This window comes from Oncorhynchus clarkii, chromosome 12 (assembly GCF_045791955.1).
Source record: "Oncorhynchus clarkii lewisi isolate Uvic-CL-2024 chromosome 12, UVic_Ocla_1.0, whole genome shotgun sequence".
NCBI lineage: Eukaryota > Metazoa > Chordata > Actinopteri > Salmoniformes > Salmonidae > Oncorhynchus > Oncorhynchus clarkii.
Genome location: NC_092158.1, coordinates 56,658,484 through 56,676,688, shown reverse-complemented (window position 1 = coordinate 56,676,688; position 18,205 = coordinate 56,658,484). Strand labels below are relative to the sequence as shown.

The 18,205-nt window shown below is 42.9% G+C and overlaps 1 protein-coding gene across 1 annotated transcript; it reads left to right on the top strand.

The window, feature by feature from the left end:
• The first annotated feature begins 253 nt into the window (after nucleotides 1-253).
• LOC139422093 (prefoldin subunit 1) lies at nucleotides 254-17,539 on the top strand. The gene is made up of 4 exons (XM_071173242.1): nucleotides 254-341; nucleotides 1,022-1,188; nucleotides 5,450-5,534; nucleotides 17,130-17,539. The coding sequence occupies exons 1-4, from the start codon at nucleotides 273-275 to the stop codon at nucleotides 17,211-17,213; spliced, it is 405 nt and encodes a 134-aa protein (XP_071029343.1). The 5' UTR covers nucleotides 254-272; the 3' UTR covers nucleotides 17,214-17,539.
• The last annotated feature ends 666 nt before the right edge of the window (nucleotides 17,540-18,205 follow it).

The following is an 18,205-nucleotide window of genomic DNA, read 5'->3' as shown; positions in this document are numbered from 1 at the left end:
GCTAAATATGTGTATGTGACCAATAACATTTTATTTGATTCACTACCACCTGTGCCATAAAGGTATAGACCTCAAGGCAGAGGCCATAGTACTCTCACATACAGGGAACATAACGTATTACAGCTTAGATGATGCTGGCAAAATATGACATTATACCAGCCATAATCATTAAAACAAATGTTTTTCAGAAATCCATCTGTCAAATAAAATGATGCATGGTAAAAGTACGTCTCTGGGCCGGCTGAAGAAGGCAGAAACTGTAAGATACTTTTATGGGCGTGGTTCGTTGTTACGTTCTCGTGTTCAACATGGCGGCCCCCATAGATTTAGAGCTGAAGAAGGTAAATCATTTAATCCTCTTTTCATTATTTCTATCAAATACAATGGTCGAATAAGTTAAGTGTAACAGGGAAATGATTCAACAGTTTACCAAAAATGATGTATGTGTTATTTATAACAAAGCGTTAAGATGTGATTGAGTCATGCTGCATGGCTTGTGCGCTAACGTTAGCTTGCTAGCCAACGTTAGTTTCTGAATTCATGCGCTGTCAGTTAGTTAGCTAGATCGTGGCAGTTGGGTTAGCTATCTAGCAACAGTGTGTAGATACTAGCTAGAAGAAATATTTGACACGATGAGTCATCACTTACATTTTCATCAGACAATATTAGACCTAGCTAGTCAAACAAAACTAAAACAAGTCAAAGCACAAGTCTGTTATAGCTAGCCTGCTAACTAACGCTAGCTATAATGAGCAGAGATGGTTCCTCAGTGATAGGACAATGGGATCATTTTGACCAGACCTATGTTCACTATTTGCCATCATTTCAAATACTTACTAAAACTCTGCTAGTCTTGAGCTTGCCTATTGCAATAGAAAAGTCCTAAAAGTGTAAACCCCACCCACCGAAGACTGCAGGCAGCCTAAAGCAATTGTTCAAGCGATTTCCAATATGTATTTTTATAGAAACGCAGGTCTGATTTTTGATGTTTGAAATAATGCTGTCATATTTGTTCATGCAGGCCTTTGCAGAGCTGCAATCGAAAATGATTGACACACAACAAAAGGCGAAACTGGCAGATCTTCAGATCGACCAGCTCACTCGCATGAAGAAACATGCCAACCTGACACATGCAGAAATAAAAACCCTACCAGACAACACCCGCATGTATGAAGGAGTAGGACGCATGTGAGTAGTATTCTCTGGCTGTTTACTATTGGATTTCACTAATAGAACACTTCCCATGAAGAAACATAGGTAGTCCTTATGTATGTATTCATGTAGCCTATATATGAATTATAACAGATACATATATATGTAACATTTGTTACAGTAACAACATTAAATGTTATATATGTTTATTGTTATTAAACTCACCATGTCTATTTCAAATGGGGACAAGCACTGTTTATGACACAAACTGTTCAAATCACTCTTGATGGTGGAGAGAATTTTACAGGTTAAAAGTTAATTTCCTTCAATTCTACACATTTTGTCATGGGGTGCAAAGAACATTTTGCAGTTTAAAAACATATTTTCTTGCAATTCTAGGGGGCAAGCCCCACAGTTTGGGAACCACAGTTGTAGATTATTGTTCATCTTGTCATATACTCTAATGCAGGGGTTCCCAAACTTTTTTGCCCACAACCCCATTTTCATATCTGAAAATTCTTGCGACCCCAACTAGGAATGAAATTGTCAGCTAGTTATTGTCATGCAAAAGTCCGCCGTCATGCCAAATATACACCATCACCATAAATCCATTATTTATTTGAGTCAGTTCTAAAGAAACATGATATAAAGAAAATGTATTTCAGAAGAACAGAATTCGTTTTTTATATATATATTTTATTTATTTAACATTTATTTAACTGGGCAAGCCAATTTATGAACAAATTTGGGCCAATTATGAGCAGCCCTATGAGGCTCCCAATCATGGCCGGTTGTGATACAGCCTGGATTCGAACCAGGGTGTCTGTAGTGATGCCTCTAGCACTGAGTTGCAGTGCCTTAGACCGCTGCGCCACTCGGGAGCCCAATGTTATGTTAGTTATCTGGCTATGTTCATTGCCATAGGTTGGCGTGTTCATTTAGCTGACAAGATATTCTTATCAGTCCCGTGCCATTATTTTATATTATGATTTTATAGTAAGAAGAATATAATTGAACGTAGCTGAATGAAATAGAAATGATATTTTTACCATTATGGAGCGAGTGCGCATATGAAGTGAGTGTAAAAGGGCTAATTTGAAACAGGTCCTATATGCTAGATTTTGTTATTTGGGAACTTTAGTTGTGAATGATACAAACCTTAGAATGTCTTAGAAATCAAAGCATACACTACATGACCAAAAGTATGTGGACACCTGCTCGTCGAATCTCATTACAAATCATAGTATTTATTATGGAGTTGATCCCCCCTTTGCTGCTATAACAGCCCCCACTCTTCCGGGAAGGCTTTCTACTAGATGTTGGAACATTGCTGCGGGGACTTGCTTCCGTTCAGCCATGAGCATTAGTGAGGTCGGGCACTGATGTTGGGCGATTAGGCCTGACTCGCAGTCGGCATTCCAATTCATCCCAAAGGTATTTGATGTGCAGACCAGTTAAGTTCTTCCACACCGATTTGGACAAACCATTTCTCTATGGACCTTGTGTTGTGCACGGGGGCATTGTCATGCTGGAACAGGAAAGGGACTTCCCCAAACAAAGTCGGAACCACAGAATCGTCTTGAATGTCAATGAATACGTTGGATAATAATAGTTGACGCAAACTAGGCATCTAGGGTTTTTCCAGTAGGACGATGCTCCATGCCACACAGCCACGTCAATCAAGGTGTGGATGGAGGACCACCAGATCAAGACCCTGTTATGGCCAGCCCAATCTGGGGATGCCTGGTCATTCTTTAAAAGTAACTTCCTCACCATTTTAGATGAGCATGCTCCGTTCAAAAAATGCAGAACTAAGAACAGATATAGCCCTTGGTTCACTCCAGACCTGACTGCCCTCGACCAGCACAAAAACATCCTGTGGCGGACTGCAATAGCATCGAATAGTCCTCGCGATATGCAACTGTTCAGGGAAGTCAGGAACCAATACACGCAGTCAGTCAGGAAAGCTAAGGCCAGCTTCTTCAGGCAGAAGTTTGCATCCTGTAGCTCCAACTCCAAAAAGTTCTGGGACACTGTGAAGTCCATGGAGAACAAGAGCACCTCCTCCCAGCTGCTCACTGCACTGAGGCTAGGTAACACGGTCACCACCGATAAATCCATGATTATCGAAAACTTCAACAAGCATTTCTCAACGGCTGGCCATGCCTTCCGCCTGGCTACTCCAACCTCGGCCAACAGCTCCGCCCCCGCAGCTACTCGCTCAAGCCTCTCCAGGTTCTCCTTTACCCAAATCCAGATAGCAGATGTTCTGAAAGAGCTGCAAAACCTGGACCCGTACAAATCAGCTGGGCTTGACAATCTGGACCCTCTATTTCTGAAACTATCCGCCGCCATTGTCGCAACCCCTATTACCAGCCTGTTCAACCTCTCTTTCATATCGTCTGTGATCCCCAAGGATTGGAAAGCTGCCGCAGTCATCCCCCTCTTCAAAGGGGGAGACACCCTGGACCCAAACTGTTACCGACCTATATCCATCCTGCCCTGCCTATCTAAGGTCTTCGAAAGCCAAGTCAACAAACAGGTCACTGACCATCTCGAATCCCACCGTACCTTCTCCGCTGTGCAATCTGGTTTCCGAGCCGGTCACGGGTGCACCTCAGCCACGCTCAAGGTACTAAACGATATCATAACTGCCATCGATAAAAGACAGTACTGTGCAGCCGTCTTCATCGACCTTGCCAAGGCTTTCGACTCTGTCAATCGCCATATTCTTATCAGCAGACTCAGAAGCCTCGGTTTTTCAGATGACTGCCTTGCCTGGTTCACCAATTACTTTGCAGACAGAGTTCAGTGTGTCAAATCGGAGGGCATGCTGTCCGGTCCTCTGGCAGTCTCTATGGGGGTGCCACAGGGTTCAATCCTCGGGCCGACTCTTCTCTGTATATATCAATGATGTTGCTCTTGCTGCGGGCGATTCCCTGATCCACCTCTACACAGACGACATTCGACACAGACGACATTCTATATATACTCTATATTCTCTATATACTTCCGGCCCGTCCTTGGACACTGTGCTATCTACCAGTTTATCACAGTGCCATCTGTTTTGTCACTAAAGCACCTTATACCACCCACCACTGCGACTTGTATGCTCTAGTCGGCTGGCCCTCGCTACATATTCGTCGCCAGACCCACTGGCTCCAGGTAATCTACAAGTCCATGCTAGGTAAAGCTCCTTCTTATCTCAGTTCACTGGTCACGATGGCAACACCCATCCGTAGCACGCGCTCCAGCAGGTGTATCTCACTGATCATCCCTAAAGCCAACACCTCATTTGGCCGCCTTTCGTTCCAGTTCTCTGCTGCCTGTGACTGGAACGAATTGCAAAAATCGCTGAAGTTGGAGACTTTTATCTCCCTCACCAACTTCAAACATCTGCTATCTGAGCAGCTAACCGATCGCTGCAGCTGTACATAGTCTATCGGTAAACAGCCCACCCATTTTTACCTACCTCTCATCCCCATACTGTTTTTATTTATTTACTTTTCTGCTCTTTTGCACACCAATATCTCTACCTGCACATGACCATCTGATCATTTATCACTCCAGTGTTAATCTGCAAAATTGTAATTATTCGCCTACCTCCTCATGCCTTTTGCACACAATGTATATAGACTCCCCTTTTTTTTCTACCTTGTTACTGACTTGTTAATTGTTTACTCCATGTGTAACTCTGTGTTGTCTGTTCACACTGCTATGCTTTATCTTGGCCAGGTCGCAGTTGCAAATGAGAACTTGTTCTCAACTAACCTACCTGGTTAAATAAAGGTGAAATAAAATAAAAAATCTCCAGACCTGAGCCCTATTGAAACCTCTGGAATGTGATCAGGAGGAAGATGGATGGTCACAAGCCATCAAACAAAGCCGAGCTGCTTGAATGTTTGCGCCAGGAGTGGCATGAATCACCCAACATCAATGTGAAAAACTGGTGGAGAGCATGCCAAGACACATGAAAGCTGTGATTGAAAATCAGGGTTATTCCACCAAATAGTAGCCGGGAGCTTGTGGTGTCTGATACTTGTGAGATTTGTTTATGACAGTTTGCAGTAGAAAACATGAAATATTGCATGTACTTTCTGAGTTTTGGCGAGCTACTCCTATGTGGGCTGCGAGCTACTGGTAGCTTGCGATTGACCTGTTGGAGACCCCTGCTCTATGCTAAAAGAGTCCGTCATTGAAACAAACCAGTCCCTAGTCTCTGCTGTTGCCTAGGGTTGGGTTTTTGAGACACCTCACACACTGACTTCATGCTCTCCTCTGTCTCTCGCTCTCTCAGGTTCATCTTGCAGTCTAAAGAAGATATCAACACACAGCTGACTTACAAACAGAAGACAGCAGATGAGAAAATTAAGGAGCTTGAGGTATGCAGTAATATTGGCGTAGATTTTAAATTTTTAAAATGTTAATTTAAAATGTAACTAGGCAAGTCAGTTAAGAACAAAATCTTATTTACAATCAGCTCGGGGATTTGATCCACGAACCTTTCAGTTACTGGTCCAACGTTCTAACCACTAGGCTACCTACCGCCTATGTGTGCACAGATCCAGACACTTTTGAATATTTCAAAGGTTTAGTCCTCGATATCTCTCCCACTTAGCTTAAGACTTCCTGTAGATCAGTGTTGGGATTGATTCACTTTTACATTCCCTCAGTAAAGGAAGTGAATTGAAATGCAACTCATGAATTGAATTTCCAGTCACTTTCTGAATTGACCCAAACCCTACTGTAGATGTTGGAGTCAATAAACTGTGTGCCCTAAAACCAGTTATTGCATTCCTTCCACAGCCGCTCTTTTTAAAAATCAGAAACAGTTTGTTTTCTCTCTGCAGTCTCCAATATAGCCTGTCATTTTCTGTACCATGTATGCTATTCATATTTGAGACCAAATTAATGATGGCTTAAGGGCATTTTTATATTGGCTTGAAACGGATATCTGAAAAAACAGGCATCTCATGCTTGTCAAATACAAATGGTGCAAATAATATATTATTCACTTCTAAAATATACAAATGTGTTCTTCCCTTATGAAGTCGGTGGCTGTGTGAATGGCCCTGTGTCTATTTTCGAGGCAACTTGACAGTGACACTGGGTGGCGGAAGTGACTGAGAGAACCACCTCTTTAGCGCAGCAAGCATGGCATTCTCTCCCCTATGTGTTTAGATATAGAAAGTGACAGAGAGACAAACACTCCCACCACTTCTCTGTAGCATCTTTAAGTGGAACTCCAAGAGCTGTTCCTTACTCAAGTTTCAGCAGACACAAATAGCTTTTCCTGGGTGTTGAGTTGGGGTTTCACTCCTATTTCACTACTTCTGAAGTACATAGAAATGCAAATAACATGGCGTTTATTAACCCCAACAACTAGTGTCAGAGACCTTGATTGAACCTGTGGCGTGAGATGTATCATGTCAGAATGACTTTCCAGCCTGACCTGTCAAGAACATGGCCCAATGGGGACAAAACTCCCATACACCACAGGAAATATTGGTCACAAAGAATGCCGTCCGCTGGATCTTTTTTTATTTTTAAACGAATGTTTCACACTAGTCTTTTGTCTGCATTCGATCAGAAGAGCAGTTCCTAGTTTCGTCCTTGTGGAAACGAGCATTGTGTTCAGTGGGATATCCCTTTGTTATATCAATCAGCAGTTGGTTTGAATCAATAGGCACCTTTCCACTCTTCAATGTAACATAAGTGCAAAGTTGAGTATAACTGTATATTTCAGGGAAGGGATGTTGTCAGGTGCTCCATTGGGCCTTGTGTATCAAAGGGAGCTACTGCGGTTGTGTTCTATGCAAACAAAGGGAAGTCTAACTTCTGTGGTGACCTGGGTGGTCCTGTTCGAAACAATTGAGCCAAAACAGAAATGTTTTGGTATGCTTCCCCAGATTTGTGCTTCGACACAACCCTGTCTCGGAGCTATATGGACAATTCCTTCGACCTCGTGGCTTGGTTTTTGCTCTGACATGCACTGTCAACTGTGGGACCTTATATAGACAGGTGTGTGCCTTTCCAAATCATGTCCAATCAAGTTGTAGAAACATCAAGGATGATCAATGGAAACAGGATGCACCTGAGCTCAATTTTGAGTGTCATAGCAAAGGGTCTGAATACTTAAGTAAATAAAGTGTTTCATTTTTAAAACAATTTTATACCTTTGCAAAAATTTCTAAAAACCTGTATTTGCTTTGTCATTATTGGATACTATGTGTAGATTGATGGGACATTGTATATAATCTAATCCGTTTTAGAATAAGGTTGTAACGCAGCAAGATGGGAAAAAGTCAACCGGTCTGAATACTTTCCAAATGCACTGTATTTAGGCTTGCCATAACAAAGGGGTTAAATACTTATTGACTCAAGACATTTCAGATTTTCATTTTTAATTAGTTTGTAAACGTGAATACTTTCTGAAAGCTCTGTATGTGTGGTTTCTGGCCTTGGGTCTGAATGTGGCCTTGTCCAGTGGTGTGGTATAATCCCAGACAAGCCCATGACATCACCCTGGTCAACTCTGTCTCGTGGCTCTGGAGCGACGCCCAGGGTTCCCCTCTTACGGGACAGGATTGTGGTCATAGCCTCACTCACTCGTAATCAAACTGGCATGTCAGACAGATGTTATTTTCTTTTTTTTTGCCAACTAATGCCTCCCAGCCATTTTCTGTTTCATTAGTCTGTGCTGTTTCCCATGGTAACTGTGTGGCTAGTGCTACAAAAACAAATGGCTTGTCAGCTGAAAGACTGCAAATAGCAGACCACATTTATGTTTTTGAACTTTTGGAGAGTCTTCTTTGTTCTATATGCGTGGTGGGTTTGTTGCCAAAAACAAGACTGCTCGCTGTTTGTAAAGGCTAACTGCTTCCTACCGTCAGTGAATGACCCCTATCTCAGACCCTGAGACATCCCACTCTTTGGGATGTCATTTCATTTTTTAAATAATTTAAATGTTTTAACCTTTTATTTAACGAAGCAAGTCACTTAAGAACAAATTCTTATTTACAATGACGGCCAACGCTGGGCCAATTGTTCGCTGCCCTATGGGACTCCCAATCACAGCCGGTTGTGAAACAGCCTGGATTCGAACCAGCGTGTCTGTCGTGACGCCTCTAGCACTGAGATGCAGAGCTTTAGACCGCTGTGCCACTCGGGAGCCCAGGGTTGCCACCAATGGACCCATTCACACTGTATTTAGATCCAGCCTGGAAGTTCTCTCGTGTCCGTGCATGAACTCATCTCGGAGGGGTTCCACTGGTAATTTATGAGGTTACATGATGTCATCAGTATTCCAGTGGGCCTGCTTCCCCTCGTGATACCCAGGTATGTGTGATGACTGCAGTAACAATGACGTTAATGAGGCACTGCTTTGGCCACTGTACAGACTGTCATTGTACTTAATCTGTGGTGGGTGATGACATGTCTTTTAAACAACTGTCAGCGCCCTCTGTTATAGTTCTTCTCTTTTTCAATGGGTTATTAAGGGGTGATTTATTATTACCCCTGGGGTTTGGTAGGATGGGTAGATGTTGGTTACATAGCCATTTAACACTTCAGCAGCAACCTCATGTTGTTCAAAGAACCAATGTGATTTGCATCGATATATGAAATGGAAATGTTTGTTTTGGGGTCATTCCATTTGATTTCAATCACTTTTTGACCGCACCCATTTTGATTTTAACAAATGTCCATACATATTTGCACATGGTAGAAGTGGTCCTGAAAAGTAACTTTTTAGACCTGAATGCCAAAATATTCAGGAGATAGGGGGGCTCAAAGTTGACTCGTTTTGCATACCCTACCATCCATTTCTTCATCACTGGAAAAGACAAACGGTTGAGTTTTATAGTTTAAAAGCTTACAAACAGAGTTGGCAAACTCTTGTATAGTTTCTTGAAAACAATTTGTTAAAATAAAATTCTTAAACTTTTTTTTTTTTTTTTAAACCTTCAATGTAATTTCTTTTCATTTACGCATATGTTGTAGCTTAGACCTTATTTTACATCATCTGAGGTGTTTGTGTTGTGCCCGCCACCAGTTGAGACACAACATGCTCTTGAAAACAGCGTGGGTGCCATGTTTTGGCTGATAAATGTATTAAAATGGGAATGAAATAGAAATTAACTGGCAACACATAGATGGTTGGAGGTCCACACATAAGAGAATGTTGACTTGAACGAGAATATCAGTTTTAAATTATACTGTCAATCATCCATAGGAAACCTTATTGAAATCATAATAACATCGATAGTAGAACAGACATTCAATGGTGGGTGGACCAGTGGCAATCTGTGGAACTATTTGGAAGTTTCAATTTCAATGATGTGCCAGCTAAATTGCAGTGGTCTGAAGGGATATGCCCATTGTATGAAATCTATTTCTACGATTTGAAATGACACCCAGTCTGTATTCAAGCGTATGCTGTGTCTCAACCAATGGCAGGCACAACACAAACACCTCGGATGGTGTAAAATAGGGTCTAATCTACACCCTAAGAAAGTGAGAAAAATAAAGGTTAAAAAAAAGAGAGCTTAATTAAATTATATAAAACTACTTTTACCATGAGCAAATATGTATGAAATTTTTGTTCGAATCAAAAGGGGTGCCATCAAAGTGATTTGAAATCAAATAGAATGCCTTCGGAAAGTATTCATACCCTTTGACCTATTCCACATTTTGTTAATAGCCTAAATTTTTATTAAATTAAGACCTAATGTTTTTATTTATTTTATTTTTACTCCTTTTTCTCCCCAATTTCGTGGTATCCAAATGGTTGTTAGTCTTGTCTCATCGCTGCAACTCCCGTACGGACTCGGGAGAGGCGAAGGTCGAGAGCTGTGCGTCCTCCGAAACACGACCCGGCCAAGCTGCACTGCTTCTTGACACAATGCCCGCTTAACCCGGAAGCCAGCCGCACCAATGTGTCGGAGAAAACATCGTACACCTGGCGACCGTGTCACACCTTTGGCGGCGATTACAGCTTTGAGTCAACTTGGGTATCAGATTTGCACATCTGGATTTTCTCACATTCTTCCTTGCAGATTTTCTCAAGCTCTGTTAAGCAATCAAGTGTTTCCACATATTTTCAATAAACCCTAAGGAAAAATAGTACTGCCAATAAAATAACAACAATGAGGCTGCATTCAAGGGATACCGGTACCGAGTCAATGTGTAGGGATACTGGTTAGTTGATGTAATTGAGGTAATATGTAGGTAGGGGGTATAGTGACTATGCATAGATAATTAAACATTAGCAGCAGCGTGTGTGAAGGAACCTGTGTGGCAACAATATGCGTGTGTGTTGGAGTGTCAGTATGTGTGAGTGTGTGGTTAGAGTCCAGTGAGTGTACATCGAGCCTGTGCAAGAGTCAGTACAATACATCATTATAAAATAAGGGGTATTTGGGAACATAAAACTTCACCCCAGCATGTCATTTGCACTCTGAAGCAGGTTCTCATCAAGGATTTGCCTGTTTTCGGCAATGTGCAGAGGGGTACAGGTTACTCGAGGAAATGTGTACATGTAGGTAGGGGTGAAGTGACTATGCATAGATAATAAACAGTGAGTAGCAGCAGTGTAAAAAAAAAATGGGGGGGGGGGGGGGTCAATGTAAATAGTCCAAGTGGCTGTTTGATTGTTCATCAGTCTTATGGCTTGAAATTGAAGGAGCCTTTTGGAGCTGGACTTGGCGCTCTGGTACCGCTTGCCGTGCAGTAGCAGAGAGAACAGTCTATGACTTGAGTGACTGGAGTCTTTGACAACTTTTTGGACCTTCCTCAGACATCACCTAGTATATAGGTCCTTGAATGGTAGGAAGCTTGGCCCCAGTGATGTACTGGGCCGTACGCACTACCTTCTGTTGCGCCTTGTGGTCAGATGCCATGCAGTTGCCATACCAGGTGGTGATGCAATCGGTCAGGATGCTCTCGATGGTGCAGCTGTAGAACTTTTTTTGAGGATCTGGGGACCCATGCCAAATCCTTTGTCCCCTGGGGGGGACTATATTGGTGTGTTTGGACTCTGATAGTTTGTTGGTGATGTGGACACCAAGGAACTTGAAACTCTCGACCTGCTCCACTTCAGCCCCGTTGATGTTAATGGGGGCCTGTTTGGCCCTCCTTTTCCTGTAGTCCACGATCAGCTCCTTTTGTCTTGCTCATATTGATGGAGAGATTGTTGTCCTGGCACCACGCTGCCAGGTCTCTGACCACCTCCCTATAAGCTGTATCATCATTGTTGGTGATCTGACCTACCACCTTTGTCATCAGCAAACTTGATGATGGTGTTGGAGTTGTGCTTGGCAAGGCAGTCGTGGGTGAACGGAGTATAGGAGGGGACTAAGCACACACCCCTGAGGGGTCCCCGTGTTGAGGATCAGTGTGTCATGTGTTGCTGCCTACCCTTACCACCACTGTCAGGAAGTCTAGGATCCAGTTGCAGAGGGTGTTTCGTCCTAAGCTTAGTGATGCGCTTTGAGGGCACTATGGTATTGAACGCTGAGCTGTAGTCATTGAACAGTATTCTCACATAGGTGTTCCTTTTGTCCGGGTGTGAAAGGGGAGAGTGGAGTGCGATTGACATTGCATCTTCTGTGGATATGTTGGGGCGGTATGCAAATTGAAGTGGGTCTAGGGTTTCCGGGATGATGGTGTTGATTTGAGCCATGACCAGCCTTTGAAAGCACTTCATGCCTACCGATGTGAGTGCTACGGGGCGGGGCGGTAGTCATTTAGGCAGGTTACCTTCATTTTCTTGGGCACAGGGACTATGGTGGTCTGCTTGAAACATGTAGGTATTACAGACTTGGCCAGGGACAGGTTGAAAATGTCAGTGAAGACATTTTCCAGTTGGTCCATGCGTGCTTTGAGTACACGTCCTGGTAATAAGTCTGGCCCCGCAGCTTTGTGAATGTTAACCTGTTTAAAGGTCTTGCTCACATCGGCCATGGAGAGCGTAATCACACTGTTGTCCGGAACAGCTGGTCCTCTCATGCATGCTTCAGTGTTGCTTGCCTCGAGCGAGCATAAAAGGCATTTAGCTCGTCTGGTAGGCTCACGTCATTCGGCAGCTCTCGGCTGTATTTCCCTTTGTTGTCCGTAATAGTTTGCAATCCCTGCCACATACGACGAGCGTCAGTACCAGTGTAGTAGGATTCAATCTTAGTCCTATATTGACGCTTTGCCTGTTTTTATGGTTCGTCTGAGGGCATAGGGGGATTTCTTATAAGCGTCCGGATTAGTGTCCAGCTCCTTGAAGCGGTAGCTTTAGCCTTTAACTCGGTTCGGATGTTGCCTGTAATCCATGGCTTCTGGTTGGGATATGTACTTACGGTCACTGTGGGGATGACGTCATCGATGCACTCATTGATGAAGCCGGTGACTGAGGTGGTATACTCCTCAATGCCCTTGGAAGAATCCCGGAAACATATTCCAGTCCTGTAGCGTAGCATCCCCGTCATCTGACCATTTCCGTATTGAGCGAGTCACTGGTACTTCCTTCTTTAGTTTTGTTATGGTCAGATTTGCCAAATGCAGGGCAAGGGAGAGCTTTGTTGTTGTCTCTGTGTGTGGAGTAAAGGTGGTCTAAAGTTTTTTGTTTTTTTCCCCTCTGGTTGCACATTTAACATGCTGGTAGAAATGAGGTTAAACGGATTTAAGTTTGCCTGCATTAAAGTCCCTGATGAGCATTTTCTTGTTTGCTTTTGGCCTTATACAGCTCGTTGAGAGCGGTCCTAGTGCCAGCATCGGTTTGTGGTGGTAAATAGACGACTACGAATAATATAGATGAGAACTCTCTCGGTAGATAGTGTGGTCTACAGTTTATCATGATGTACTCGGACTCAGGCGAGCAATACCTCGAGACTTCTTTAATATTAGACATCGCACACCAGTTGTTATTGACAAATAGACACGCACCCCTGCCCCTCGTCTTACCAGATGTAGCTGCTCTGTCCTGCTAATGCACGGAAAACCCAGCCAGCTCTATATTATCCATGTCGTCGTTCAGCTACGACTCGGTGAAACATAAAATATTGCAGTTTTTAATGTCCCGTTGGTAGGATAGTCTTGATCGTAGAACATCCAGTTCAGTTTCCAGCGATTGCACGTTGGCCAATAGGACGGATGGTAGATGCAGTTTACCCACTCGCCAACAAGTTCTCACAAGGCACCCTGACCTCCGCCCCCTGTATCTCCATCTTTTCTTTAGGCGAATGATGGGAATTTGGGCGTGGTCTCATGAAAGAAAAATATATGACATTTCTGTATTTCATTTTGAATCAATTTGCAACAATTTCTAAAAATATGTTTTCACTTTGTCATTATGTGGTATTGGGTGAGAGAACAAGTCTATTTAATCCATTTTGAATTCAGGCTGAAACACAACAAAATGTTGACTAGGTCAAGGCGTATGAATACTTTAAGGCACAGTAAATAGGGCTATGAGTCATCAGTAAATGTCAAGTAATCATTGGCAGAATTGTTCTGTCGACATTTGTTAGAAACTTCGATAACATCAAGCGTGCAACAGCATTAGTTCAGAATAGGCTTCCTCTGCATCTGATGCAGGGACCCGACATGACAACGGGTCTATTTGTTGTTCCGTCTGTGTGCAGTCTTTCTACCTTGCCATTGATGCCCTGGCTCAAGTCCTCAGAGCTGGTCATTGCATACATGAGGATCCATGCACTGTACAACAAGACCTGACAGCCACCCACATAAATGCAAGAGGACCAGCATTGATTCCATAAGCTCAACATTAGATGAGGGTATATTGACTCCATGACACTGCCTGTTTGAGGTCAATAGGGCGTCCCTAATAATTCCTGTTTAATGGGATGGCCCCTTGGGCTTCGTCACTCGGCTACGTTCGTTTTTGACCGTAACATAAATCTGTGAATAAACAAAAGGCTCAACTTTTCCTGCATTCCACACTGGTGAGAGGGCACATGTTGCCTTAGATATGGGTCTTAACATGTTTTGACAAGGAACATTATACACGCTACGCTACAGTGCATTCGGAAAGTATTCATACCCCTCAACTTTTTCCATATTTTGTTACAACCTTATTCTAAAATTGATTAAATAGATTTTCTTCCATCATCAATCTACAAAATACCCCATAATGACAAAGCAAAAATGTTGGAGTGTCCCCCATTCTTCTCTGCAGATCCTCTCAAGCTCTGCCAGGTTGGATGGGGAGCATCGCTGCACAGTTATTTTCAGGTCTCTCCAGAGATGTCTGATAGACAAGCCTAAGATTGGCAAGCGTCGGCTGGAGTGGTGTAAAGCTCGCTGCCATTGGACTCTGGAGCAGTGGAAATGTCCTCTGGAGTGATGAATCACGCTTCACCATCTGGCAGTCCGACAGACAAATCTGGGTTTGGCGGATGCCAGGAGAACACTACCTGCCCCAATGCATAGTGCCAAATGTAAAGTTTGGTGGAGGAGGGATAATGCTCTAGGGCTGTTTTTCATGGTCCGGGCACCTTAGTTTGGGTGAAGGGAATTACCTGGATGTCTGCATAAATTGGTCATCAAATTTGATCTGATCTTCATCTAAGTCGCAACAATAGACAGACAGTGTGCTTAAACGAATAAAACACAAATTATTGTATTTTCTTGTCTATATTGAATACATCATTTTAACACTCACAGTATGGGTTGGAAAAGGCTAATCCAAAAGTTGATTGGAGTCAGGAGTCAGCTAACCTGGAGTTCAATCAATGAGACGAGATTAGAGATGTTGGTTAGAGCTGCCTTGCCCTATAAAAAAAACCTCACAAAATTTGAGTTTGCTATTCACAAGAAGCATTGCCGGATGTGAACCATGCCTCAAACAAAAGAGAACTCAGAAGACCTAAGATTAAGAATTGTTGACTTGCATAAAGCTGGAAAGGGTTACAAAAGTATTTCTGAAAGCCTTGATGTTTATCAGTCCACGGTAAGACAAATTGTCTATAAATGGAGAAAGTTCAGCACTGTTGCTACTCTCCCTAGGAGTGGCCGTCCTGAAAAGATGACTGCAAGAGGACAGAGCAGAATGCTCAATGAGGTTAAGAAGAATCCTAGAGTGTCAGCTAAAGCCTTACAGAAATCTCTGGAACATGCTAACATCTCTTGACAAGTCTACGATACGTAAAACACTAAACAAGAATGGTGTTCATGGGAGGACACCACGGAAGAAGCCACTGCTGTCCAAAAAAAGCATTGCTGCACGTCAGTTTGCAAAACTGCACGTGGATGTTCCACAGCACTACTGGCAAATATTCTGTGGACAGATTTAACTAAAATTGAGTTGTTTGAAGGGAACACACGTGTGGAGAATAAAAGGCACAGCACACCAACATCAACCTCATCCCAACTGTAAAGTATGGTGACGGGAGCATCATGGTTTGGGGCTGCCTCAGGGCCTGGACATCTTGCTATCATTGACGGAAAAATGAATTCCCAAATTTATCAAAACATTTGCAGGAGAATGTTGGGCTATCTGTCCACCAATTGAAGCTCAACAGAAGATGGGTGATGCAACAGGACAATGATAAAAAACGCAGAAGTAAATCAACAGAATGGCTTCACCAGAAGAAAATACGCCCTTCCGACTGAGATGCTGTGGCATGACCCCAAAGAGAGCAGTTCACACCAGACATCCCAAGAATATTGCTGAACTGAAACAATTTTGTAAAGAGGAATGGTCCAAAATTCCTCTGGACCGTCTGATCCGCAACTACAGAAAACATTTGGTTGAGGATCTTGCTGCCAAACGAGGGTCAACCAGTTATTAAATCCAAGGGTTCACCTACTTTTTACAACGTGTGCTATGAATGTTTACATGGTGTGTTAAATGAAGACATGAAAACGTATAATTGTTTGTTTTATTAGTTTAAGCAGACTGTCTTTTTGTGTCCTAGCTGAAGATCAGATCAAATTAAATGACCAATTTATGCAGAAATCCAGGTATTTTCAACAGGTTAACATACTTTTTCTCGCCACTGTACAATTACATTCTAGATGATTCTGTGCTTCCAACTTTGTGGCAAGTTTGGGGAAGGCCCTTTCCTATTTCAGCATGACAAAGTGAGGTCCATACAGAAATGGTTTATCAAGATCGGTGTGGAAGAACTTGACTGGCCTGCACAGATCCCTCACTTCAACCCCATCGAACACCTTTTGGAATGAATTTGAACTGCGAGCCAGGCCCAAGCACCCAACATCAGTGCCCGATCTCACTGATGCCCTTGTGGCTGAATGGAAGCAAGTCCCCGCAGCAATGTTCCAAACATCTAGTGGAAAGCCTTCCCAGAAGAGTAGATGCTGTTATAGCAGCAACGGGGGGGGGGGGGGGGGGGGACCAACTCCACATCAATACCCATGATTTTGGAATGAGATGTTTGACGACCAGTCCCCCTATTCTCTGTTATAGGCCCATATATTCTGTGGAGCAAAACCGACTGGGTAGGAATAGCACCCGTTGTTATTACTTGACTGAATGTAGGCCTATGCATTCATATTAACAGAAATGATGTGCCTGGTCTATAGCTTTGCGGTGTCAGTGATGTGTATCGAATTGATCCTGAACTATCTGTTAAAGGTGCTGTAAAGTCCCTTTATGGCCACATTCTCCGACTCGCTCACCAGGTGTCCGTGGCACATGTGGCCTTTTCCCTGCAGCATTTAGAACTTTGTGCAGAATACATTTTCATTGAAACTGGTTCCAGGGGTGGATATTTGGATAGTTCTTTGTACAGAACGTTTTAAATGGTATGCCCATCGATTTCACTTGAAATTCATGGGAATACTATTTAGAATGTGTCTCTGTGTGTAGACATGTATCCATTTTTTGTGTTCCCCAGTATTGTGAAGACATCTGCCATCTCCAGAAATGAAAAAGGAAAATATCCCTCTGAGGTCATGATGGGTAAATGAGTGGTTGACTGAATCTGTCCTTTTTGTCCTCTCTGCAGCAAAAGAAGACGTACCTGGAGCGCACTGTGAAGGATGCTGAGGACAACATCAGAGAAATGCTCATGTCCAGGAGGGCCCAGTGAGATTGAAACACCAATACAAACGCATACTTTCGCTAATTTGTGACTTCCCTCTGATATAATTTGTGTATGTTATAACCGGCTACAGTAAACCTTAATGACTGACCAAGCAGGTGCTGTTCTCCATATGGAGTCTGAGGTTTTCTTGCTTCTCTGCCAGTACTGTAACATCTGCCCTGTTACTTAAGTTATACAATCTGAAGGGACTGTATCTTCACATTAAATAATCATCTTGGACTGTGTCTTGCAATGTCATTTTAACTTCTCAACTTTTTTTGTTTGTTACTGCTGCAGTTTGTTGACATGATAATAAAAATGGGTAATGAAACGAGAGGATTGTGCCGTGTTTATTTTAGAGGCTTATTGGCTGCTGGTGTGACTGTTTAATCAGTCAAGGGTAGACTTATTTGATTCCTGTGTGTGTGTGTTTTTGCATGTGCACGATTGTTTGTTCCTTCCTATATGTCACTGGTTTCCTGTCAGTAGGTTTTGGGCTTCCTGATATCCTGTCTGCTCTCTCTCCATCTCTCTCTCCTTGAATTGTCCTCTTGCCCTCCCCTCCCTCTCTTTGACATCACCACCCCACTCTGTATCACTGATTGTGTGTCCGTCTCTGTTGGCGAAAAAAAAAAAGTCTCCACCCATAAAATGCGGTTAAGTGCTTAATTATACTGCACTTTGCTGTATCCATCGTCTTGCTGTGTCTTATTTATTCTAAAAGGTCAAATATCCCGTGATTGGAATGTACAGTCGTGGCCAAAAGTTGAGAATGACACAAATATTAATTTTCACATAGTCGGCTGCCTCAGTTTGTATGATGGCAATTTGCATATACTCCAGAATATGAAGAGTGATCAGATGAATTGCATAGTCCCTCTTTGCCATGCAAATTAACTGAATCCCCAAAAAATATTTCCACTGCATTTCAGCCCTGCCACAAAAGGACCAGCTGACATGTCAGTGATTCTCTCGTTAACACAGGTGTGAGTGTTGAC